General features: G+C 38.0%; 1 protein-coding gene across 1 annotated transcript; it reads left to right on the top strand.

Moving 5' to 3' along the window:
- Positions 1-3,367: 3,367 nt before the first annotated feature.
- On the top strand, positions 3,368-5,370 carry gdf15 (Growth differentiation factor-15). Its single transcript, XM_008433449.2, has 2 exons — positions 3,368-3,807; positions 4,230-5,370. Exons 1-2 carry the CDS (start codon positions 3,405-3,407, stop codon positions 4,985-4,987), a joined length of 1,161 nt encoding a protein of 386 aa, XP_008431671.1. The 5' UTR covers positions 3,368-3,404; the 3' UTR covers positions 4,988-5,370.
- The last annotated feature ends 18,200 nt before the right edge of the window (positions 5,371-23,570 follow it).

The following is a 23,570-nucleotide window of genomic DNA, read 5'->3' as shown; positions in this document are numbered from 1 at the left end:
AAAAAGCAGGAGTCTTGGTTTGGCAGTTGTCTGACTTCATTGTGTCAAGTGTAAAATTTGGTGAAGAGGGGATTATAGTGTGCAGCTGTGTTCCAGTGAAAGGAGCTCCTAATGCTGCAGCATACGAAAACATTTGGGAGATGTTGTATCTGCAAACTCGTGTGGTGCTGGTTTGGCTTCTACTCTCTCTTCCTCTCCAGGATTCATCCTGCACAGATGCCTTTTTTTATCATCCCTAAAAGAAGGTAGTACCATCTTTTATGGGTGATATAAAAGATGGTACTGCCTTGTTTCAGTGTGACTATACACAAAACAAGGTGACAGAGACAAGGAGTGATGTGACTGGTGTGGAGCAACCTGAATGGCTTGGAGTCCTGACCTCAACCTGACAGAACAACTTTGGTACACATTAGAGAAGATTGGCATTCTAATCCAAAATCAATGTCTGACCTCACATATTACCTTCAGAATAGTTCAAATTTTCTTATGAATTCTCCTTAAGTTGTGGAAAGCCTTTTAGGGTCACTCCAAGACCTTACCACAGGCTAGAACAAACTCATTGGCCAAAAATTGCTTTAAATCTAGATCTGTCAGGGGTCTGAACAACAAAACATATCAAATCTTTATTTAATAATTCAAGATATCCTAATCTGGCAAGCCTGGCAAAGTCTGATGGAAATGTCTCAGAGACAATCTGTTAGTCATTATGAGAGAAGAAGTCCTATCTGGGTTTCTAATTCCTCCCCCAGTCTCTCACGCTACATAATTTGAAACACAAAGAGGAACCTGTTAGGAAAGTGAGAGCCTTACATGACACCCTAAACCGTGTCTTCTTTTCATGTGTCAACCTTTCGCACACTGTGAGCTCACCTGATCTAGCACATGACTGTTTCATCACCTCAGTGACTCACCGCTTAGATATTCCCCCTCTCTGCACCGGTTTTAGGCAACTACCTACTGCCACCCAGTCCTTGTATGACAATAAACGACTTCTCAAAAATTATTTATGGAACAACTACTTGATTGTGCAAGTAGTTGTTCAACTACTTGCGTGTGCAAGTAGTTGTTCACAGGCCATCACAGGTCAAAGAGCAGTGTTACCTGATTGGGCTGCTGCTATTATCACCATTATTTTGAACACATCAGACATTAGACAGACAGCAAGCATAACAAGGTGGCATACATATGTTCCTATGTCATCTTTTCAAAACTACTTCGCACATGAAACTTGCACAGTATGTCACTGATCTCAGACCAGTGCTGCATTAATGGTTTCTTGACTGTATGCTTTTAAAACTAAGAACATGAGGAAATAAAGCACATTTAGTTTAGCATAGATTCTTGTCACATGTCTGAAGTCTGTGTTGCTGGTGATGTGTCCCTGTTTAGTTAAGCACATATATGTATATTGGGATGGAGGGTGTAAAGAGTGCTACTGGGTGAGAGCAGAGTACATTACATTCTCTGTAAAGCTTCAACATTTTTTTTCATAAGTTTTACACAGAAGTCCTTGTGGGTGAGTGTATTACTCATTTCATTTGAAACACTGTAACTTTCCGGAACTCTCTGTGTGTCCTTCCTGGTTCTTAGCCACTTATTGATTATTTGTTTTACTCATCTGTGAAGTTTATGGTCAAATAAAGTCCATTTAATTTTCTTATTTTGACTCATGTTACCCTTAACATATTTAACTTTTTTGTGAAGACCTCTTTGCTTTTGCTAATTATACCACTGTGTATAGTTTGATGATGAGAAACTTTTCAGTAAATATCAAACCGGCTGAAATTGATTTATGTATCATAGTACATAGATACTGACAGATTTCAGGTGGCTTCTTGGGTTTCTAAGTTAATCTGCGCATCATTTTATTCACGTGTTCAATACTTGTTCCCTGGTCTCATTACGTTTTTACTTGTAACTTTGTTTATGGAATAACTTGTTTTGATTTCATTTTAAATTTAGTCAATGAACTAATTAGAAATATTTAAACTGAGAAAAACATTGACACATGCACACATTTTACCCGCAATTTTCTACAGTATGTGATATAGATAATAAAGTGTCGTAATATTGTAGTGTGTCTCCACGAGCCATTCAAACCAGAAAATGTGGTAGAATTATGCTGTTCTTGAGGTTTGGTATCAAGACGCTAATAGACAGGAAGTTTAACAACTAGGTTTGTGCTTGGAAAAAAAAATGTTAACCAAGATAATATTTATGTTTTTCTTAACACTATGAAAAGAACTTCTGCAGTTATCAGCAGATTCTGGGAATTCTCTGAAGTGCTGTAAATGAGGTCAATGACGACACGAGCCGCGCAAAACAGAGGACACACCTCATTGTATTAAGTTTCACATATTCCTGGATAACTACTGAGAGATGCTCTACTGCACCACTAAAGTCTGCATTTAGCAACTTAGCATATCTGTCTGTCATTGATAACACAAGAATGTTGTGGGCTAAAAGGTCAGACATGGTTTAATTTGTATAAAAATATTTCTCCATTTCATCTTCGAGGAGCATCATAAGTCAGCTGTGATGATGTAAAAAATGGTGCCAAAGCACCATGCGTACCCTTTCAGATATTGCTTAATAAAATGTTTGTGATTGAGGCTCTGCCTTTTTTTTCCTGATCTGTTATTTTGTCTTTGGGTTGAAAAGCTTTCAACTTTGTCTTGTATTTGTTTTTAATATTTGATGTCAGGCTCTTCAAACACACGGCAGCTGCCTTGAACAACCTGAACCTGGTCCTTCAGGATTGAGGATTACATCACCTCAGTCTGTCTGTGGGGCATCAGCAGCTGGCCCTCTGGCCGAGCTGGCCGAGTTTTCATGTAAACAGAAAAGTTTAACTTCACAGGGCTCTCCACAGGTTCACCTGTGTAACCTTGGGAACGATGGTGTAATTCCCAACTGTCCCTGTCAGTGCCATTGCTGATCACATGGGAATATTTTTGGGTGCTGTGATCAGATGATTCAGCAATATTGTCTCTCTCAGTGCCATCTCCATGGATTCCCACAGAGTTCTGATGAATTCCAAATTTATCAGTAATTCTACTGTAATTATCAAATGCATCAGAATTTAAATTAAAAAAAAAACAAAGAACTGTTCAAATTCACTTCAGTAAAAAAAAGAGAGGTAAAACCTGCAGAGCTACAGAAAATAAAATGTCTAAAACCTAAATAAAGAATTTATTCTTTAAGAACTGTGATCAAAATGTAATTCAAATAAATTCCACATGTACAGCTCTATCCTCATCCCACATAACTCAATCCTTCAAAATGTTGCCTCATTTCTGCATGTGGCTTACACTGAGCCATTCACAGATCAGCTTATTCAACTAGGGGCGTGGCATCACTGGAGCACTATAAATAATGCATGTGAAGAATCTTTTTCTCAGAACATGGACAAACCCATTCCACAGTGGTGGAGCACTTATAAATCAACCCTAGCCAGCAGACTCACCATGCGAACATCACACACTCCTGCTCTTCTTGCCTCTTACACCTTGCTGCTCCTATTGGTCCCCACCTCAGGGGGACTCCAGCCTGACGTTGCGTGCCAAGGCCTGCTTGAGACCGGCAATGTTGATGACCGGGGGGCTCAGATTCTGGAGGCGGTGAAGAAGGGGATACTTGGCTCTCTGGGTTTGGACAGAGAGCCAAAGCCTGCCACGAAGGCCTCACAGAGGGAGCTGAGGAAGATGTTCAAGCTCTACAGGGAAAAAGTCAGCGAGATGAGGAGAAACTCCAACCAGTCAGTGAGGGAGACCTGGCAGTCCAACACGTCAACTGTGCTTTTTCCAGGTATACACAAGACATTACAAATAAACTTTAACCTAACTCAGTCATTGTCATGACAGGGCTGATGTCAAAGGTCCTTGAGAGCAGCTTGAGCTAAATTAGAAAAGAAGTAGATGATTAATGGGTTTAGAAAAACTACAATGTCATTCAAGCAAAGCTGATTATTTAAAGGTATGGGGTTTTGTCTCTAAGGTCAATGTTGGAGTTGGTCTTTGCAGATTTCTGGATAAATAGAAGCATTTTGGTGCTAACAAACATCTGTGAAAGAAAGCAGATGCATTCCTCCATGAGCGTGAAAGGTTAACAAGTTTCCACTGATGTCACTGATGTCTCTGAGTTTAATTTTAGAAAAGTTTATGTTTCCTCTGTCAGAATGCCACCATTTTGTCCTCTCATTAAACCCCTCTTCTGTTTTTGCTTTTTAGTCGAGCCGTTGCATGTTCTACGGAAGGGCAATCAGCGACACATTGTTTGGTATCGAGCTGTTTTCCAAAAGAACCCAAAAATTCACTCTGAACTGACTCTGGCACAAGCACAACTGAAAGTATCCGGTTCTGGTTTAGGTAACAACCCCAAAACTAGAAGATACATCAAAGTTAAAATTAATGGGATGAAGCCAAGAAACTCTGCTGCGTGGACCTACACTGACAGCAATTCAGTGACCCCAGGAATGACCCTGGACATCAGCCCTGAGGCAAGCAGAGGGATGTGGACAGATGATCAAGTACTGGTTGTAGATGTAGGGATGGCTCCACTTAGCAGGAAAGCCTCCAACTTAAAGCCAACTGTGACTCTGGAACTGGGTCTAAAGGACTCCGTCCTCGCTCGGGGCAGCAGGCGGCGCCGTTCAAACAAGGAAGACAACTGTGACGAGCGAGGGTGGTGCTGCCGGAAGTCTGCGACCGTATCCTTCAAAGATATTGGCTGGACGGACTGGGTGGTGGCCCCAACCGAGTACACCATGCATTTCTGTGATGGCACCTGCCCCCACAACTACAAGCCGGCCAGCATGCACACACAGGTGAAGTTCCGCCTGCACCAGATCACCAAGGGAGAGACGCCCCGGCCCTGCTGCGTACCGGCAGCGTACGAGCCCCTGGTGCTGATGCACTATGACAGCAGGGGGAAGCTGAAGCTGACTCTGTTCAACGACCTCATCGTCACCAAATGTCACTGTGCCTGAGCAGAACATGCAACAGACTGTTTCAATGCCTTTAGACTCCATCCATCCACCCACCCATCCATGGATGCTCCTCTAGGGATTATGACATTAAATAAGAATATCTTGTGTGACGTTGGTTAGTTCTTAAAAAGGTGGATATCATGAATTAAATACTCGACTTGATTAAAAGTGCATTTATTCACTAAAAATGAAAACAAAACAAAACATGTATTTATTTAATGTTTGTTTATTTATTATTTGTTGTATTATATCACGTACTCCGTTAACCCATTTTTATACACCTGATGCATTGAGCTGCATTGTTTTATAGGACTTTGATATTCTGATTGTTGTCTTATGCATTTTTATCATTGAAAATTAATTAAACTTCAATTTAAAAAACAGAACAGTTTTTCTTGAATTTATCACTATGCAAATCTGATAGATTAAAACAAAAATCAGCATCCTGACATGTTTTGGGAAGAAAACAATAAGAAAGCAATACTTTTCAGATTAGTAAACTCAAGGAGGGGCTGGGAGTGTCAGACCAGATAAGATCTTACTCTCTCAGATGGCCTTGAAGCGTTGCTAAGCGTTGCCTTGATTCATTAACTTAAACGGAAGCAGCCGGGCAATTTGGTCCAAACTGGCATATCAGGAGAAAAACCTATACAATATTTTTTATAGCATATTATCAAATCTTCCTTTGGTCATTTCCTTTCTGTGCTGCTTAGGTAATGTTTGGCAACAACTGAAATCCCCACCAGGAATCTCAAAGGCACAATTCAAGGCCAGATATGTGTTGCCAGAGAACAAAGATGAATGCAATAAAGAGGGCACATTGATATGAGCCAGTCACAGTAGCAGACTTTTGTGAAAAGTTTACAGTGTAATAACCCTGCCTCTTTTAATGAGTAGTCCAGGTGAGGGTCACCAACCTGCGACTGTTTTGATGAAGTCATTGCACTGAAGGATAAGGGATACCTAATAACCTTGAACAACTAAATAAACAAACAGATAATCACAAGCAGGCACTAAATATATCAGACCTCAGTTTAATTTTTTTTTTTTTTGTTGAAACGATAACTTCTTTAGCATCCACACATTTTGGAAGAAAAAAAAGGTCTGCACTATCAGATCCTGAATTTCTTGAGTTGGATATATCACCCAAATTACTCAAGTGGGTGAGGTCACAGTCTTTATCATGGTCGCCATTGTTAGGGTGCATTCCAGTTGTAGTCTTAAGTGAAATTTCCAACAGAAAATTCCTAATTAAATCAGTGGGGTCAAACTCATTTTCGTGTTGGGTCACATCAGGATCATAAATGTCCTCAATGGGTCGGCTATGGCTGAATGTATAGATACAACTAATTACTAATAAAACCCTAGCCCTGTTCTCACTGTGATTAAATGTTTAAAATTTATTGTAGTAGTACTGCATTCCATTGAATTTAGAAATCATAAATGTGTTCCAGTTAAACTTAGAAAACCACTAAGATTGCCTAATTTTGTGCTTGTTAGCAGGACAGATTCAGTCTCACCATTTTTAGCATAGTCTGATTTAAAGTCTTAAAAACGGTCAGAACAGCAAAAAGGTTTGTATTAATTTAGAAACACCAGCTGACCTAAAACAGGAACAGTACATTTCATGTATTTAAATAAGATGATATTTAAGTGAGGATAAAAGGTTACATGTCACAACATGCATGTAAGCAGCAGGTCTCACAGTGAAACCTGATGCACACATTTTTTTTGTATAGCAAGAAGCAAAGCTAAAGCAAAAACAGAAACTCTCTGAGTCTGTTCTGTATTTTTCTGTGCTTTACTGGTCAGTTCTTCTTTTTATTTTTTTCACTAATTAAGCATTGTTGCATCTTATTTATTCAGAACTTCCTCTATATGCAGCATGAAAAGTCACCAGGCTCATCCTGCTTCCTGGAATGACTGAAACTGAAATAGCATAAAGAAAAATTAGAACAGTAAAATGTCTCTTGCCTATAGTTTCTGAAACTCTTTTTAACAAGAACCATCTGAGTAAATGTTAAGGTTTCCAGCTACCATTATGTTGATAGAGAGTAACATAAACAGAGTTTGACTTCATCTATTTCTCCTGCATGTTGTGTATAATTTGCATGACGCTAAATAAACTCCTTGTTATTAACTGTTAACTTTTCATTAACATTGAAAGTCCGTGTCGGTTGTGGCAGATGGATAGTTGCACTGAATACTGCAGTTCAATAACTGGATGCAATCTGCTGGGTTTAATTCGACAAAAAAAATTAAAACTACTTTGAATAAAGAACTGAGCTTGATGCACTGTTTGATTGGAGTATACAGGATCTGTCCCATGGTGAAACTTGTGTCATGGCGTCTGACGTAGGATATGAACACAGCATTGAACTTAATTGTTTCAAGTAACGTCAAAGTGAAAAGTTCCTGTAGGTTAAAGACTTTTTTAAAAGACTTTTTTAAAATTTTAATTCAACACAAATGAGTAAGTTGCCATCACTAAACTAAAAACTAAAAAAAAAAAAAACTAAAAAAAAAAAAAATAATAATAATGAGATTAATGTAAATAAGTTAATAACATGAAGTAGAGTGTAGGAAATAGGCAGAATATAAATCTAAAGGGATTAAGGCCTAATTAAGTGCAATGATAGTAATTTATTGGTTGATGCTACAAATGTAAGAGCATGTAAGTTGCATCATAACTTTGTTTATTCTTTTATTACACTATGGCCAGTAAAGTCAAACCAAACCAACAGATTTATCCTAAATAAATCAACAAAGAATAGACTGATCCAAAGTAAAAGATACAGCTTGGGGTTGAGCATAATAAGACAAGAAAGCAGGAAAGCAAACACATTGAAAAACCAAAATTACCCTGAATCCTGATACAAATACCTCAAAATGATAATTATTATTGCATTAAAATGAGTTTTAATGCGTGAGTTCACTCTAAGCACACCTACAAGCAACACGGAAAGAAGAAAAATACACAAAAAAATGCTGCCATGAAGTTAGAGCATTTGGAAGACCAACCATAAAATAAATGTCAACACAAATAAACGGATATCTGAGTAAAGTACAGGCATCACTTGTTATCCTGCCCTCAGCTCTCTGAAGGTTAAATCAGGTGTAACATCAGTCATTATATCCACACACATATGTTTAAGTTACATCACACCTCAAGATATCATGGTCTGCAAACTGCAATCTGGTGATTTTTGCTTCTTGTAGAGTAATGACAAACAACCATGCACACACACACTCACACTTAGGGAGAATTTAGAGAGACCAATTTACCTGACAGTCATGTTTTTGGACTGTGGGAGGAATCTGGAGTACCCAGGGGGGACCCACCATGAACGGGGAAAGCATGCAAACTCCACCCAGGACCTTCTTGCTACAAGGCAACAGTGCTACCAACTGCGCTACCACTGTGCAGCCCCCAGTTTGTACATTTCACACCAAATTATATTTATATCTGAGACAAAGAACATATGAAATTATGGTTGGATATTTTTATGCTGTTTGCATTTGGCCTTAATTATTGCAGTAATTGAATGAGGCACATTCCAGCATGTACTAAAACAAATGTGTAAATTTGTTTCATGAAATCAAATCAAGTTGGTCAAACTTACTTTATTTACATTTGCTTATATTTACTTGGATAAACTGGATTCGATTACATGTAACACATTAACTTTTTTTTTGGGAGCTCCATTCTTTTTTTCAGTTTGGGCATATGGTAAATAAAGGTAACACTTTATTTTAAGGGATGTGCATAAAACTGACATGACACTGTCATAAACATGTCATAACAACAGTCATGAACATGAATGTTTACAACTGTTGTCATGAAGTATCATTCGGTAAATAAAAGTCCATTAAAAGTGTAAGCTTTGCATTATTCGGTTAATAATGACCCTTTTACACAAAGTTCTATTAAAATTTGTATTAAAAGTCCATTAAAAGTATTAACTTTGCATTAAAAGTGTCATTATTTACCAAATGACACTTCATGGCAACAGTCATAAATATTCATGTTTATGACAGTGCCATGTCAGTTTTATGCACAACCCTTCAAATAAAGTGTTACCACAATGAATTAGACTTGTGGACAGCCACAGTTCCCTTCTTGATATCTTGACAGACCATTCCTTTTATGCAGCGTATGTAAACCTTTTGTTCCTACTGCAACTATTGATTACATGCGGCAACAAAATGTATGAAAGACCTCAGAGAAATTGCGGCTCATAAACTTTTCTATTTACAATCAGTTAACAAACGCCTAAGAAATATAAGAAATATTTCTTCAGTCTAAGAAATATTTTGTATTTCTTAGACTGTCTTTGGAGCTCTTTCTGACTAGAATCTCAGTGTACATGACCATAGTGAAAATAAATTCATTCATTCATTCATAAACGTCTCCAAATATGCAGCGCTTGATACAGACAACCATCCATGCCTTCAGGAATCAGGCATGAGGTAGACGTCTTCATCGTGGGGCTCAGGCGGTTTGGGGTTAAACTCTGGGTCATTGCTGTATATTCCGTCATCTATCTCTTCACACTGAATGTACACGTCCTCTTCACTCTGAGCAGGCAACCTTTGGAGAAACAGAATTGAACTAATCACAAAACGTGCAAGCACCATTGCATCACAAACTGGGTGGATTTTCTTGTCTGTCATTGGAGGAAAAAACTCCAGGACTGACCAATCAGCTGCCACAGCTAAATAACTGAGAAGAGTTATCTTTGAAATGCATCAAGCTAGGAGCCGATACTTGTGGGAAGGTAGGTAGTTTTCTGCATGTATTGCATAAAGATTGTTTTATTCAAAGTAAGAAAATTAACCCCATGCCCCCACCTTCAAGCACACGTGCACACACCTACACACACACATGCACATACACTCAAAGAGCATTACTTTATTTGCTTCTGTTCTGCACGAGTCTAATTTGACAGTTTCAAAAGTCACATAACTGGTTCACACATACATTTCTCGGTATCTTTCAGTATGCACAACATAGTCTACCTGCTCTGTTCTGCATCAGGGCTGTTGAATGTAGCCTTCTTATTTCCCAGGTTTTCATAGATTGGAGACTGGGGCTGGGGCTGGAGCTGGAGCTGTTCTCTTGTCATACTGGTGTACTGGTTATCATCAATTTGTGGGCTTTCAGCAGAGACCTCCTTCTCCTCGTCTCTTCTCTGTATTGACCCCAGCAAAGTCTTGATTTTACTCCAGTAAATGAATGCAAGCACTCCGATCACAATGGTAAGGAAGATAAAGAAGAGTGAAAGGCCCACGGCTACACCTGTGGAGGAACTGGGATGCAAACAGGCATCAGTGCAATTTGCCTGCAGCCAGGTGCTGTTCGATGCCATGATCTGGAATAATAAAAGTAATCACATGGTGTTACATTGACAATAACCCTATTTTTAACCAATTTCTTGCAAGAGCTAAAGGATGTTGAAATCTGATGACTTTTTGGATGATGTCCAGATGTAGAAATTTGAAAGCAGGTTTGGTATACAAAAAAATATTTGCTCTTTCAAGTCCCTGTTATTAAAAAAGAAAAGAAAAAAGTTCCATAATTCTGAGATGAATTTGCATGATCAGACTGCTTTCATATGCAACATTTTCTTCAATTTACCTTTTCATGCAGGTTGAGTTACTAGACTAGCGGTTCTCAACGTGGGCGGTACCGCCCCCCGGGGGGCGTTCAGAGGACGACAAGGGGTGCTGGCGGATATTTTTACAAAGGAGGGGCGCTGGGATTCCTTTGGGGGGCGTTTGGTCGAAAGTAAACTTTACACCTTATATGCACAACAATACCAGTTTAGACTTTGAGCAACTTGGTAAAATTGTATTGTGTAACATTAAATCATGCTTGGCTGTAACTGTATCGATGGCAGCTCTTCTTCTCTTCAGTGTTTGTTAGCTTTTGGCACAGCTCCGTTCTCCGGCTACTGGTAGCTTCACCGCATCAGTTCAGCGTTACACCGGCTGATGACGTTGCTGTGAYTCACTTTGTCTGGTATTTTTGTACATATGTTTTGGCAGTTCTGTGATCATGTCAAAGCAGCAACTTATATTAAAAGGTGTTTTATTTCCGTTTGAAGGCTGCCCGCTTCCATGGAAGGCTAACAGAAAATCACTCTTATAAACATGTAATTACTAAAATCACGATACCCTTACTGTGTATCCCTCTGAAAAATTAACCCATTTAAATAAAGAAATCCCTCCATGGGTTATACCACAATAGAGAGTGTTCATTTTATAGCGTTAACATCGGTATTAACGCTATAAAACCGGTAAGTGGTCCGGTATGAAACGGGTGTGATGGAACAACGGTACCACAGCACTTTTAAATTTCAATAATCGGAATACCGCAATTGTTTCCGTTGTTTTAAAAGGTATATGTCAGTCTGCCTTTTCCCCGTCGATACGTTTCCTGAATGCTGAGCACCATAGGAAGTTAAAAAAAAAAAACAAAAAAAAACGAGGCGCACATTGCGCAAAACTCTGAAACAGGAGAAGCGCGACATAAAACGGAGCGACAAACTAGATATGAATGATGGCATAAAAACAGAGAATCCGACGCTGAATAGTGAAAAATCAACACATGATGTGGCGCAGCAGGTGATGAGTGAAGATTACTGGTGGTGAGCGTCAAATAAATCTAGCAACATGAAAGAAATTAAAGTGGATATAGCAATAACACAAGAGAGGATAAAACTAATCAAAGGAAACTAAATGGAAATGAATGAAAAACAAAATGCAAGAATAAACTAAGAAACTAAAGTAAATACAGAGGAATAAACTGGTATGGCAAGACCTTTCGAGCAGTACTTAATACAGAGGACTGTATGGCAAGAATAAACACTCTATTTCCAGATAAAAGGTAAAATAATATTGTTGAAGTGTTATGGGTTTGTTGAGATCACATCTAATACTGAGAATAAATATATATTACAGACCATAACAGTAAAGAACTGATCACTTATTTATGTTTTTAATTAGATTTGATATATATATTTCTGCAATATTATTTTTCATGTCAATGTTATTGTCAAGAGGCTGATGACTCCATGACACTTTCAATTTGACTCATTAGGATTTGATTAAGAACCAGATTTGTTCTTTGTAATTTATGTCCAGTAAAACTATTAATCTGATAATTCATTAGACAGATTTATATAAAGATATAATCCATATTTCTATCTCATATTTGTATGGCATTAAAAGGACCTGGAACTTTTGTTTTTCCACTGAAAGCTCTGGTTTGCACAATAAATGCCATGTGGGTGAAATTTTATTAATTCTGATGTCCCATTCTCCTGAAGGCAACACAGAGCTGCACCACCATAAACCGACAGAAACACTGAAGAGAAGAAGAGTTATGATTAATGTAGTTACGGGTCTATCCATGTTTTAATGTTGCAGAGCTCAGTTGTTTTGCAAGTAGTTCAAAGTTTAAACTGGCATTGTTTTACATCTTTTATCTGGTCATTTTGTGGAATATTTAACAACTAGAAAATGGCAAAGAATAAGAATTTTTTTTCTTCACTCTGGCTGCTGTTAGGCCTACCAATTTTAACTTGAATGTCCAGTCATTGTATTTTTTTAGACACCTTTGAAAATAATTTCTATTCACATGGCTTTTTTGTTCTCTGGGAAATTATTTTTGATGATAAATAGAGAAACAAGCATAAAAATCAAAACATCTACAATATTGATAGTAATATTAATAATAAAATAATAGTCAGTGCAAAGTAGCCTACAAATTCTTTGGTGGGGGGCGGTGAGGGACCTGGATAAAGGCTAGGGGGCGCTGGCCCAAAAAAAGTTGAGAAACACTATACTAGACCATTACTGAATAAATGTAAACATAACCAAAGAAAGGCTTAGTTTTAGGGTTCAGAAGACTTGTAAGAGTAACAACTTCCATGGAAACATGAAAAACAAATCAGAATTTGCTAATTTATATTAATCACTGAGAAAACCTATTTGCCCCTTGAAGATTTCTTCTAATTTCCTTTTGTGTCACACTTAAATGTTTCAGATAAACAAAGTTACACGTCAGATACGACGACCACAGTACTTACAAAAAGCTGGTTCCAGAAGATGATTTTATTCATTAGGACAAACATTATTATTATTGTTAATTAGTTATTCAAACAAAACTGATCCCATATGGAAAATATAATTGCCTCTCATTATTACATCACAGATTAACTATGAAACAACATATTTTTGGTTCAAATCAAAACTCCTCACTATCGCCTGATCCATTAAACCAAGAAATCCCGTAAACAGAACTTGTCTGATAAAATTGAAGTGGGTTAAAAAAAAAATCTTAAAGCAGCGCATCATACCCTGGTCTAAATAAATTCAAAAACAGACAGGAGACAGAGTCTCTGATGTCTCTGAGTCTGGAAAGGGTTACAAAGCCATTCCTTAGGCTTTGGGACTCTAAAGAACTGCGGTGTGTGAATCATTATCTACAGATGGAGGAAACATGAAACAGTAGAGAACCTTCCCAGCCAAAGTTACTCCAAGAGTGAATCTTGTGCTTATTGTGGATTTTTATTTATAAATGCACACAGACCACTGAAGTGGACACTAATGCATCATAAAATACMCTATCAACTACTGGCCATCAGCTGCAAATGCAAGAAATTATTTTTGTTAAATCCAATATGGCCGACAGACAAAAAAGCATGCCAACCGACCCTGTCCCTCCTTCTACTGTAGATGACTCTTGCAGTTAAAAAAATATTGCATCATTTAATTGCAAAAAAAAAATATTGCAGTTAAAAAAAATATTGTGACATCAGATAACTCCAAATAACAACTTTGTATTTGGAGAAAATTACAATTGATCACCGAAAAAAATACAAATTTTATTTTATTTTTACAAAAACAAATTCCTACCTTTTTTTTATGCCTTAAGGAAAAAAAATCGAAAAAAATCCTAGATCATAATTCCTGCATGAAAGGGCTAACACCCCAAAACACTGCTGACTGCAAGAACACAAAGGCCTTCCTCTCATCTACCAACAACAGACATCTTGGTGACTACACGAAGATAATTTTTATAAAGATGTGGTTACATCTGATGGAAAACTACCACAGTTTTTCCAAAGAGTACAACAATGACTATAGTCAAACATGGTAGTTGTACCACAATGTGTTTTACAGACCTAAACAACAACACAGTCGATGGAGACATGAAGTCTGCTCTTTAGCAAAGAAAAAGGGGAAAAAGTCATGAGCAATACTTCATGCTTAAAGCCTAAACAGTCAGGCTTAAAAACTGACTGTTTAAAGTCAGTTTTTAAGCCTGACTTTAAACAGGCTTAAAAACCTTACACTGTGGCTGAATTAAAACAATTATACAAAGAAAGTTGGACCAAAGTTCCTCAACAGAGATGGAAAAAACTCATTGCTAGTTATCACTAATACTGTCCTATTGCAGTTGTCTCTGCAGTTACTTTATCACACAACACTAGGTTGGTTTGGATAATTTTTAGACTAATTCTATCTTTGACTTATGTCAATATTTGTTTGACTGAAATATTTAAATGTGACAAAAGGCTGGTAATAGAAAAATAAATATGATTCACATTGTAAATTACAGTGTTTCTACATCTGGAGGAAGTTACTCTGAATAAAGAGCAACATAAACTTCTGATAAATGTTAAAAGAGCATTGTAGTCATGTCTCAATTTTTTGCAAAGTATACCTATGACACGAAATAAATTAAATCTTTCTTCCAAAAAATCTAAAATATACCCGCCCGTTTTCTGTTAGGTAAGTTTCAGTCTCTTGTTTGCCAAATAAAAACCCCACAAAGTACAACTTTTCTTTCCTAGCAATGAAAAATATGTCAGATAAGTGGAACACATTTCTGGCAAGCTTTAGATCATGAAAAAACTCTGACCTTAGAGGGACAGGTTCCAGCTTCACAGGTCGAGGTCCGTGTAGTAAGTGAAACTAGACTTTGAGCTATTTTTTCTAAAAGACCTCAAAGTTGCAACATTAACTTCCCTTTTACTGAAATCATGGAAGTGGGTGAAACAGCTAAAACCAGATGTCCTGTTAATGCTCCAGCTGAAAATAGACAGTTGCTGACAGGTGGTAAGTTTTTATTAGCAAAGTTTTTATTTCACTCAGACAATGAGTGAAATATTGAAAATTTTAGCCTTAATTAAGCTTATGTGGCATTTCTTTTCTTATTTTGTTCTCATTAAAAAAAAAAACAAAAAAAACAGCATTGTCATCTTTAAAAGTTCATCAAACATTAATTCTGTGTATCCAGATCCAGATGCTGGTTTCACCCAGTTTAAGGGTCACCTAAACATAAACACAGACACCTGAGTTCACAGAAAGTGATTTCCAAAGCAACCAACATAAGCATAACTGTGATCAGTGAATGGCTGAGCACGACCTTTGCTTCTCTCTCTGTGTTCCCTCATGCAGCATATTGAACTGCCCCCACACTTTACTGGCCACAAGTTCCTTTAAGAATAAAAAAAGAAAAATGTGACAATTAGTAAATCAATGAGATCTTTCCTGTCAGTTATACTATTTTGTATTTTGGTCAGGGCTGGCTGAGTCAAAGCATGGAGTGTGGTCAAATTTATCAAACAGTTTCCGTTCTGTTGAAAATGCTTTAACTATAACAATTTGCTGCAGATGTTAAACACATGGAACAATTTCTAATGACCGGACTGCTTGAATTTGCATTAATAACCAAAGTAGGTCAAACTTGTCTCTTATTTTCACTCAAGAAAAACGGCACAATTCCAAAGTAAAACTATGACTTTCTTTTTCTTTTTTTAATTGACATGTTAAACTCTGTGATCAAACTATGAGCAAAACAAACCCCAGATTGCCATTCCAAAAAAACACAGTCAGTAGCCGGAGTTAAAGTGTAGAAACACTTGAGAATAAACAAAACCGAGGCAGCGCAACAACCGCTGGTGAGTTCACAAGGATCTTTGTTTCCCCCTGCAGTCAGCCTCAGAGAATTTCATCACAATGTGGCAGAAATACAGCTGCTCTCCACATTTGACACTTTTCTTGTGGAAAAAGATCTGAGAATGTATTTGGTCTCCACAGACTCCATGGCATAAAATACTGCAACACGACTTAGTTTGATAATAGATGCCACAACATGTACATATATGTTATTTTTCTGCAAAGGACAGCTGATGAAGACATGTTTTTGTAGAAGATTTACATTTACAGGGAATTTCCAGATAAGGTTCATGTATGATGGCTCAGAAAGTGACAAGCTGCGCAGCAGAGCAGCAAACACATCCTGGGGTGAAAATGTTAGACACAGCGTTTTTGCAAAGATCTGTTTTTATATTATTCTTATTCTTATTCTTATTCTTATTCTTATTCTTATTCTTATTATTATTATTATTATTATTATTATTTCAAATATTCTCTACTGCTCTGGAGAGGTTCTCTCCATGTTCTTCTGCTTGTCCCTACAGTGCAGAAACACGTACGCTAGGGTAATGATCACTCTAAATTATCCTTGTGTGCATGTGCGTGTGTGCATGTGCATGCATGTGTGTGTGTGTGTGTGGCTTTGTGTGCATTTGGGCTGTACAATATCAGGTAATGTAGTAATGATGACAAATGTTGCAATAATACTATAGCTTGAAAAAGTGTTTTACTGTGAGTGTTTTTGCTTTGCAATATTTGCAAACATAAATCCCATATAGTGAGTAATTTATCCTGATAAGTGATAATAAAAAATTTTTAAATCATTATTTTCATCGTAACAACAGTGAACTGCATGGATGTTTTGGAAAGTAACCAACTTGGAAGCATGGTTTGTTACAACATTTACTGCAGTTCAAGCAGTTTATTGCAACATTGATTTTGTGTAGATATTGCAAGAAATGCTACATTTGGGAAATATTGTGAAGCCCTTCTGTACATGTTTGCATTCCCAGTGTGTTTCTGTGCTGAACTGGCATGAACTGGATGTATGACTGCCTTAAATGTGACTGTATTATACTTTGTTATTTAATGCCGTTCATCATAAACCCAGTACCAGCAGGGTAGCCCAGAGCCTCAGCACTACGCCACCACCCTGACAGGTGTCTGAGCTGTCTGTGCTGCTGGTCCAGACATGGTGCTCTACTTTAAACTTGTCTGACCTAAAGATATTGCCCCAAACGTCCCATGGTTTCATCAGATGTAACATCAACTCTTCCATTGTCTTTGCCTGCTTGATGGCTGCAGGTTTGAGTTTGGCCTTGTGCCTATCATCACTGCAGAGACAGAGACAGGGCAGAGTCTTATTGAGAAGACTTAAGGGGGCAGTATGGCAGTATTATGTGTTTTCCAGCCACATTTCATAGCACAGCCAAGTAACTACAGGTCCTTCTAAAAAAATTAGCATATTGTGATAAAGTTCATTATTTTCCATAATGTAATGATAAAAATATCATTACATTCAAATGTCATATATTTTAGATTCATTGCACACCAACTGAAATATTTCAAGTCTTTTATTGTTTTAATACTGATGATTTTGGCATAGAGCTCAGGAAAACCCAAAATCCCTGTCTCAAAAAATCTACATATCATGAAAAGGTTTTACCGAACGAGCAGTTAACCTAATCATCTGAATCAACAAAGTAACTCTAAACACCTGCAAAGATTCCTGAGGCTTTTAAAAACTCCCAGCCTGGTTCATTACTCAAAACCGCAATCATGGGTATGACTGCCCACCTGACTGCTGTCCAGAAGGCCATAATTGACACCCTCAAGCAAGAGGGTGAGACACAGAAAGAAATTTCTGAACGAATAGGCTGTTCGCAGAGTGCTGTACCAAGGCACCTCAGTGAGAAGTCTGTGGGAAGGAAAACGTGTGGCAGAAAACGCTGCACAACGGGAAGAGGTGACCGGACCCTGAGGAAGATTGTGGAGAAGAGCCAATTCCAGACCTTGGGGGAAGCAGTGGACTGAGTCAGGAGTAGAAACATCCAGAGCCACCGTGCACAGGCGTGTGCAGGAAATGGGCTACAGGTGCTGCATTCCCCAGGTCAAGCCACTTTTGAACCAGAAATGGCGGCAGAAGCACCTGACCTGGGCTACAGAGAAGCAGCACTGGACTGTTGCTCAGTGGTCCAAAGTACTTTTTTCGGATGAAAGCAAATTTTGCATGTCATTCGGAAATCAAGGTGCCAGAGTCTGAAGGGAGACTGGGGAGAAGGAAATGCCAAAAGGCCAGAAGTCCAGTGTCAAGTGTCAAGTACCCAGAGTCAGTGATGGTCTGAGGAACCATGTCAGCTGCTGGTGTTGGTCCACTGTGTTTTATCAAGGGCAGGGTCAATGCAGCAGCTATCAGGAGGTTTTGGAGCACTTCATGCTTCCATCTGCTGAAAAGCTTTATGGAGATGAAGATTTCATTTTTCAGCACAACCTGGAACCTGCTCACAGTGCCAAAACCACTGGTATCACTGACCCATGGTATTACTGTGCCCAATTGGCCTGCCAACTCTCCTGACCTGAACCCCATAGAGAATCTGTGGGATATTGTGAAGAGAAAGTTGAGAGACCAAGACCCAAAACTCTGGATGAGCTTAAGGCTATCGAAGCATCTTGGGCCTCCATAACACCTCAGCAGAGCCACAGGCTGATTACCTCCATGCCACGCCGTAATGAAGGCTGCAAAAGGATTCCTGACCAASTATTGAGTGCATAACTGAACATAATTATTTGAAGGTTGACTTTTTTGGTATTAAAACACATTTCTTTTATTGGTCAGATGAAATATGCTAATTTTTTGAGACAGGGATTTTGAGTTTTCATGAGCTGTATGCTAAAATCATCAGTATTAAAACAATAAAAGACCTGAAATATTTCAGTTGGTGTGCAATAAATCTAAAATATATGACAGTTTCATTTTTATCATTACATTATGGAAAATAATGAACTTTATCACAATATGCAAATTTTTTGAGAAGGACCTGTATATTACCTTCAGTTGTTATAGAAATACTAAATATATGAATTATAACTTGAACGAAATGTAATTTTGCAATTGAATGATTTGCAATTGGACTTCTGTCCCTTTAAAAACTCCTGCTCTTTATGAAACTCCACCTTCAGGAAATCAGGCTTAAAAACCTTACACTGTGACTGAATTAGTGTTGGTTCCTCTATTAACCTTTTAAAAATCTTTTAAGTAGCTCCTATACTGAGCTCAGCCGACACGCAGTTCTAGCTGGTGTTTGCTAATTGCTGCTGGCTAGTCTGAAGGAGATGAGTGGGGTAGGTATGGGGCAGGGATGTTCTGTGAGGCACAAGCTTGGAAACTGCAGCTCTGAGGATTGTGTACAGTGTTCACTGCTGTCTTTCAATCACACTTCTGTTTTTCAGTCATTCTGATGCATATTTGCTAAGTTGTTGGAGATCATTGTGCTTTTCATAACCCATTTTGGGTTTTGGCTACTAACAGATGGCCTCTGATTTCATCCCAATACGTTGGTATGCAGAGCAGTTCTGGGACCACTTAAAGACTGCAAGATTCCGAACAATTTTTATGCAAAATGCACCTGATTTATTTCCCTTTTTTGTACCGTAGCATTTTCTTATCTTTCCCTCTTAGTCTTTAACGGGACCTCACAAGCAGGCTCAGTGTAGCTATTTACCCCTTGAGGCTCGTTCATTGATGTAGCATTAGGAACACATACCCCTTCCTTATTCCACCTCCTCTGAAGTTGCTTCTATTGCTTTGTTACCATGGTAACCTTACAACCAAAGTGCACTCTTCTTATTGGCAGGTGAAACAGTTCCACTTTGCTTTTAGTGGCTGAAAAATATAACAATTAATTATAGATTGTGAGGCAACAAAACACAAGCCAGAGGTGTTTTCTGTTTACTAATAATCCAATAAAGCAGGGAGGATTTTTGAACACAACTTATAAAATAAAAACAATAATAATAAAAAAAATACTCAGTCCTGTAAATATAATAACTACAACCTATACATTTACATCCCATAAGCTGATGGATTGGGAAATTGCTGAGCACAGGGGAAAATCCTCCACTAATAATAATAATAATAATAATAATAATAATAATAATAATAATAATAATAATAATAATAATAACAATGGCAGAAGAACATTGAAAATGACCATGTCAGGATTCATGTCTGAAGTTGTTCCGCAGTACAGATGTGCAGTGCGCCTCCACAACACCCCCGCACAGCAACATGAACGCGCAGAGCCTTTGCGAGGGGAGATTTGTCAAGTCAGCCAGAACCAGAGTGGAAACCAGGATGCCACAGCAATCACAATAAAGGCCCTTCCTTCAGATTGATTTATTTAATAAACTTGTTAGTAATTAACCAAAAATATCTAACATTGTCTGTGTAAAGCAGGTCTATGTGGGGACCATGGTGGTGAAGGAGGGAGGAGCCTCAGTGTCCCTGGGCAGGCACTTCACCCGCCTTGTCTTGCCTTGCCTGTCAGTCTCCTCCAGGGAAGCTGTGGCTGCAGCTACTGTCCAGTAGCTTGTCAATGGGAGAATGACAGAACGTAGTGTGAAGCGTTTTGGGGTCCTTTGGACTAGATAAAGCACTCTGCAAGAACTGCAAGCAATGCAGCTAAAATATTATAGTATTTTAATTATTTTTAAATAATAATAAATAGAATCTGCCTGGTGAGGGGAGATATACTACATGTATGTAGTATATTTTTTTATCAGATCATGTCAAAGTGTATACAACTATTTTTCACCACGTTACAATAGACTATACAATCCTACAGTAGTGAAGTTATAGAATATAATTAAATAGTATCATTTTTCATTATATCCTCTCACAAACTCCCTGTCAGCCTGCCCCAGGGAAGCTGTGGCTACTATCCAGTAGCTTGCTACCATCAGCGTGTGTGTGAATGGATGAATGACTGTAGTGTGAAGCGCTTTGGGGTCTTCTGGACTTGATAAGGTGCAATACAAGTATAAAACAATTTACTATTTGATCTATAGTAAATGATGTCATCACATTAATGGTGTAGTATACCATAATTAGTACTTAAAGTATATTTTTTCATTATATAATCTCAAAGTGTGTACAACTACTTTGTACTATACTGTGCTATGCTATATAATAGTAATGTCATAGCAATGTGACAATTTTTCATTATATCATCTCCCTGTGTGCAATGATTTCACACTATGGTATACCATATCGTACCATGCTACACTGTATACACTGTACTTTATTGTACTGCACTATACCATACTATATTACACTATATCATACCATGCAATACAATACCGCACCACACCACACTATGATATACCGTACTATACCGCACCAAAGTATACCATACAACACAATACTATACTACACCAAGCTACATCATACTATACTATACTACGCCATACTATACTATACCATGCCATGCTATGCTATACTGTGCTGTGCTACACTATGCTACACCATACTATACCATATTATACTATACTGTACTATGCTGTGATGTGCCATACATGTTATGCCGTGCTATGCTATGGTGTACTATACTATACCATGTTATACTTTGCAATACTGTACTATGCTATATTATACTATGCTGTACTATGCTGCACTACACCATGCCATGCTACACTGTACCACACTGCACTATGCTATACTATGCTGTGCTGTACTATGCTATGCTATACTATGGTATGCTATACTGTGCTGCACTATGCTGCACAATGCTATACTATACTGTGCTGTGCAATACCATACTATGCTGTGCCACGCTATACTATGCTGTGCTATGCGGTGCTATACTAAGTCGTACTGTGCTATACCGCACTATACTATACAATGCTACGCTGTACTGCGCTATGCCACACTATACAATACTACACTATACCATACTATGCTATCCTGCACTGTGCTATGGTATACTATATTACGCTATACTTTGCTATGCTATACCATGCTATGCTGCGCTACACTACATTGTCTCCCCCCAAAAAATGTAATTATTCCTCAAGCTTATGTGTTCAAATATGACAAATAATGTTTTGGAAAAGTAAAGATGCTAAGGTGCAGGCTCCCAGTTGCAATTTTTTTTTTGAAAATTGCATTTTATTGCCATTTCTCCAATACTGCGCTATGCTATGCAATACTGTACAATACTCAGGGGCGCGGTAAAGGGTATAAAAGTGATGACGATTCTAGAGGCCCTGACCAGCAGGGGGCCCTCCACAATTAAATTATTTATATTTTGTTCATAGTCATAACATAAAAATTTCAGGGTCCTGTCAAATACAAAATTAATCATATTGTATTTTCAAAGATTATTTTTAGCAGTAAAAATGTAATGTTGCCCCTCCCAGACCAAAAAACACACATCCGTTTTTGCCCAGAACTACCCAATATCTGCGTACCAAGCAGCAATGGTTTGTTGCTGCTTGGAGCACTTAACAGTGACCTATGCAGCTACAATCAGTAGAAGCTGCAGCTGAATACAGCGGCGACTATGGCTGTTAATATGCTGTTAAGAAAAGTTATAAAATCAGGTTTTCAAAAACAAAATAGAGAGGGAGAGAGAGAAAAAGGCAAGAGTGTTAATTTATAACCCAGTTTTTCTCCAAGACAGGTAGGCAAGACTGTGTGAGATTATCAACCATTTAGCATAATTAGCTTAGCTATAGACTACCGTTTGCCTCCTTTTCACTAGTATTTAATGAATTAAGGAAAAAAAATTACCAACATATTCATATATTTAACTTGTTCCCTGTACCTTTTACCACTTAACAGATGAGTGAGTGAGCAGAAGCTCTAAACCCACACCCCTCCTGACCTGTTCTCTCCTGAGTGAAATTAAAGCTGCAGTATGGAACTTTTATATAAATATTTTTTTTCACATATTTTTTAAAACTGTCATTATGTTGTGACAGTATGGTATGAGAGGTAATCTGTGAAAAATCTATTTCCCCTGCTTTCTCCCAGTGCTAGAAACAACCAGTCAGAGGCAGGAGAGTTTTAGTGCTGCCAATTACCATCTCATGTGGTGATGCTCATCCTTCCTTCTCCTCGATTTGTGCCATGCTGCAGCTAGCATAGCACAGAGCTGTGCAGATTCAAACTGTGAATGCTCAGTTTAGTTAGCATAGCTACCAATGATGGAAGAGAAACTTTTTCTTGTAATGATAAGTTGTTTCTCCTCCATTAGCACATTTAGCAGTGAGTGAATGAAGTTGATTGACAGTGCTAAGAGCGTCCTACTAGTTCTGATTGGTTGTTTTGGTCAGAACGGTGCATTACTTTAACCAGTAACAGTAATTCAGGAAGGAGGTGGAGGAGATTGTTTTCACAGATTATCTGTCTCATAACAAACTGCTACGACATCGTGACAACTTTAACAAATATGGAGAAGACGTATTTTTTATTAAAGTTATGTACTGCAGCTTGAATAAAATGTAACTACATAACATTTTTGAAAAGTCTGGATTGCTTTATGTGTAGTTGCACGTTGCTTTTGACTGTTGCTCATGGGGAGAGACATTTCAGTAATATAAAACTAATAGAAAAAAATTAAGCAACCTACTT

Source organism: Poecilia reticulata, linkage group LG17 (assembly GCF_000633615.1).
Source record: "Poecilia reticulata strain Guanapo linkage group LG17, Guppy_female_1.0+MT, whole genome shotgun sequence".
Lineage (NCBI taxonomy): Eukaryota > Metazoa > Chordata > Actinopteri > Cyprinodontiformes > Poeciliidae > Poecilia > Poecilia reticulata.
Note: the sequence above shows the minus strand (reverse complement) of the source record. Positions and strands in the feature narration are given on the sequence as shown.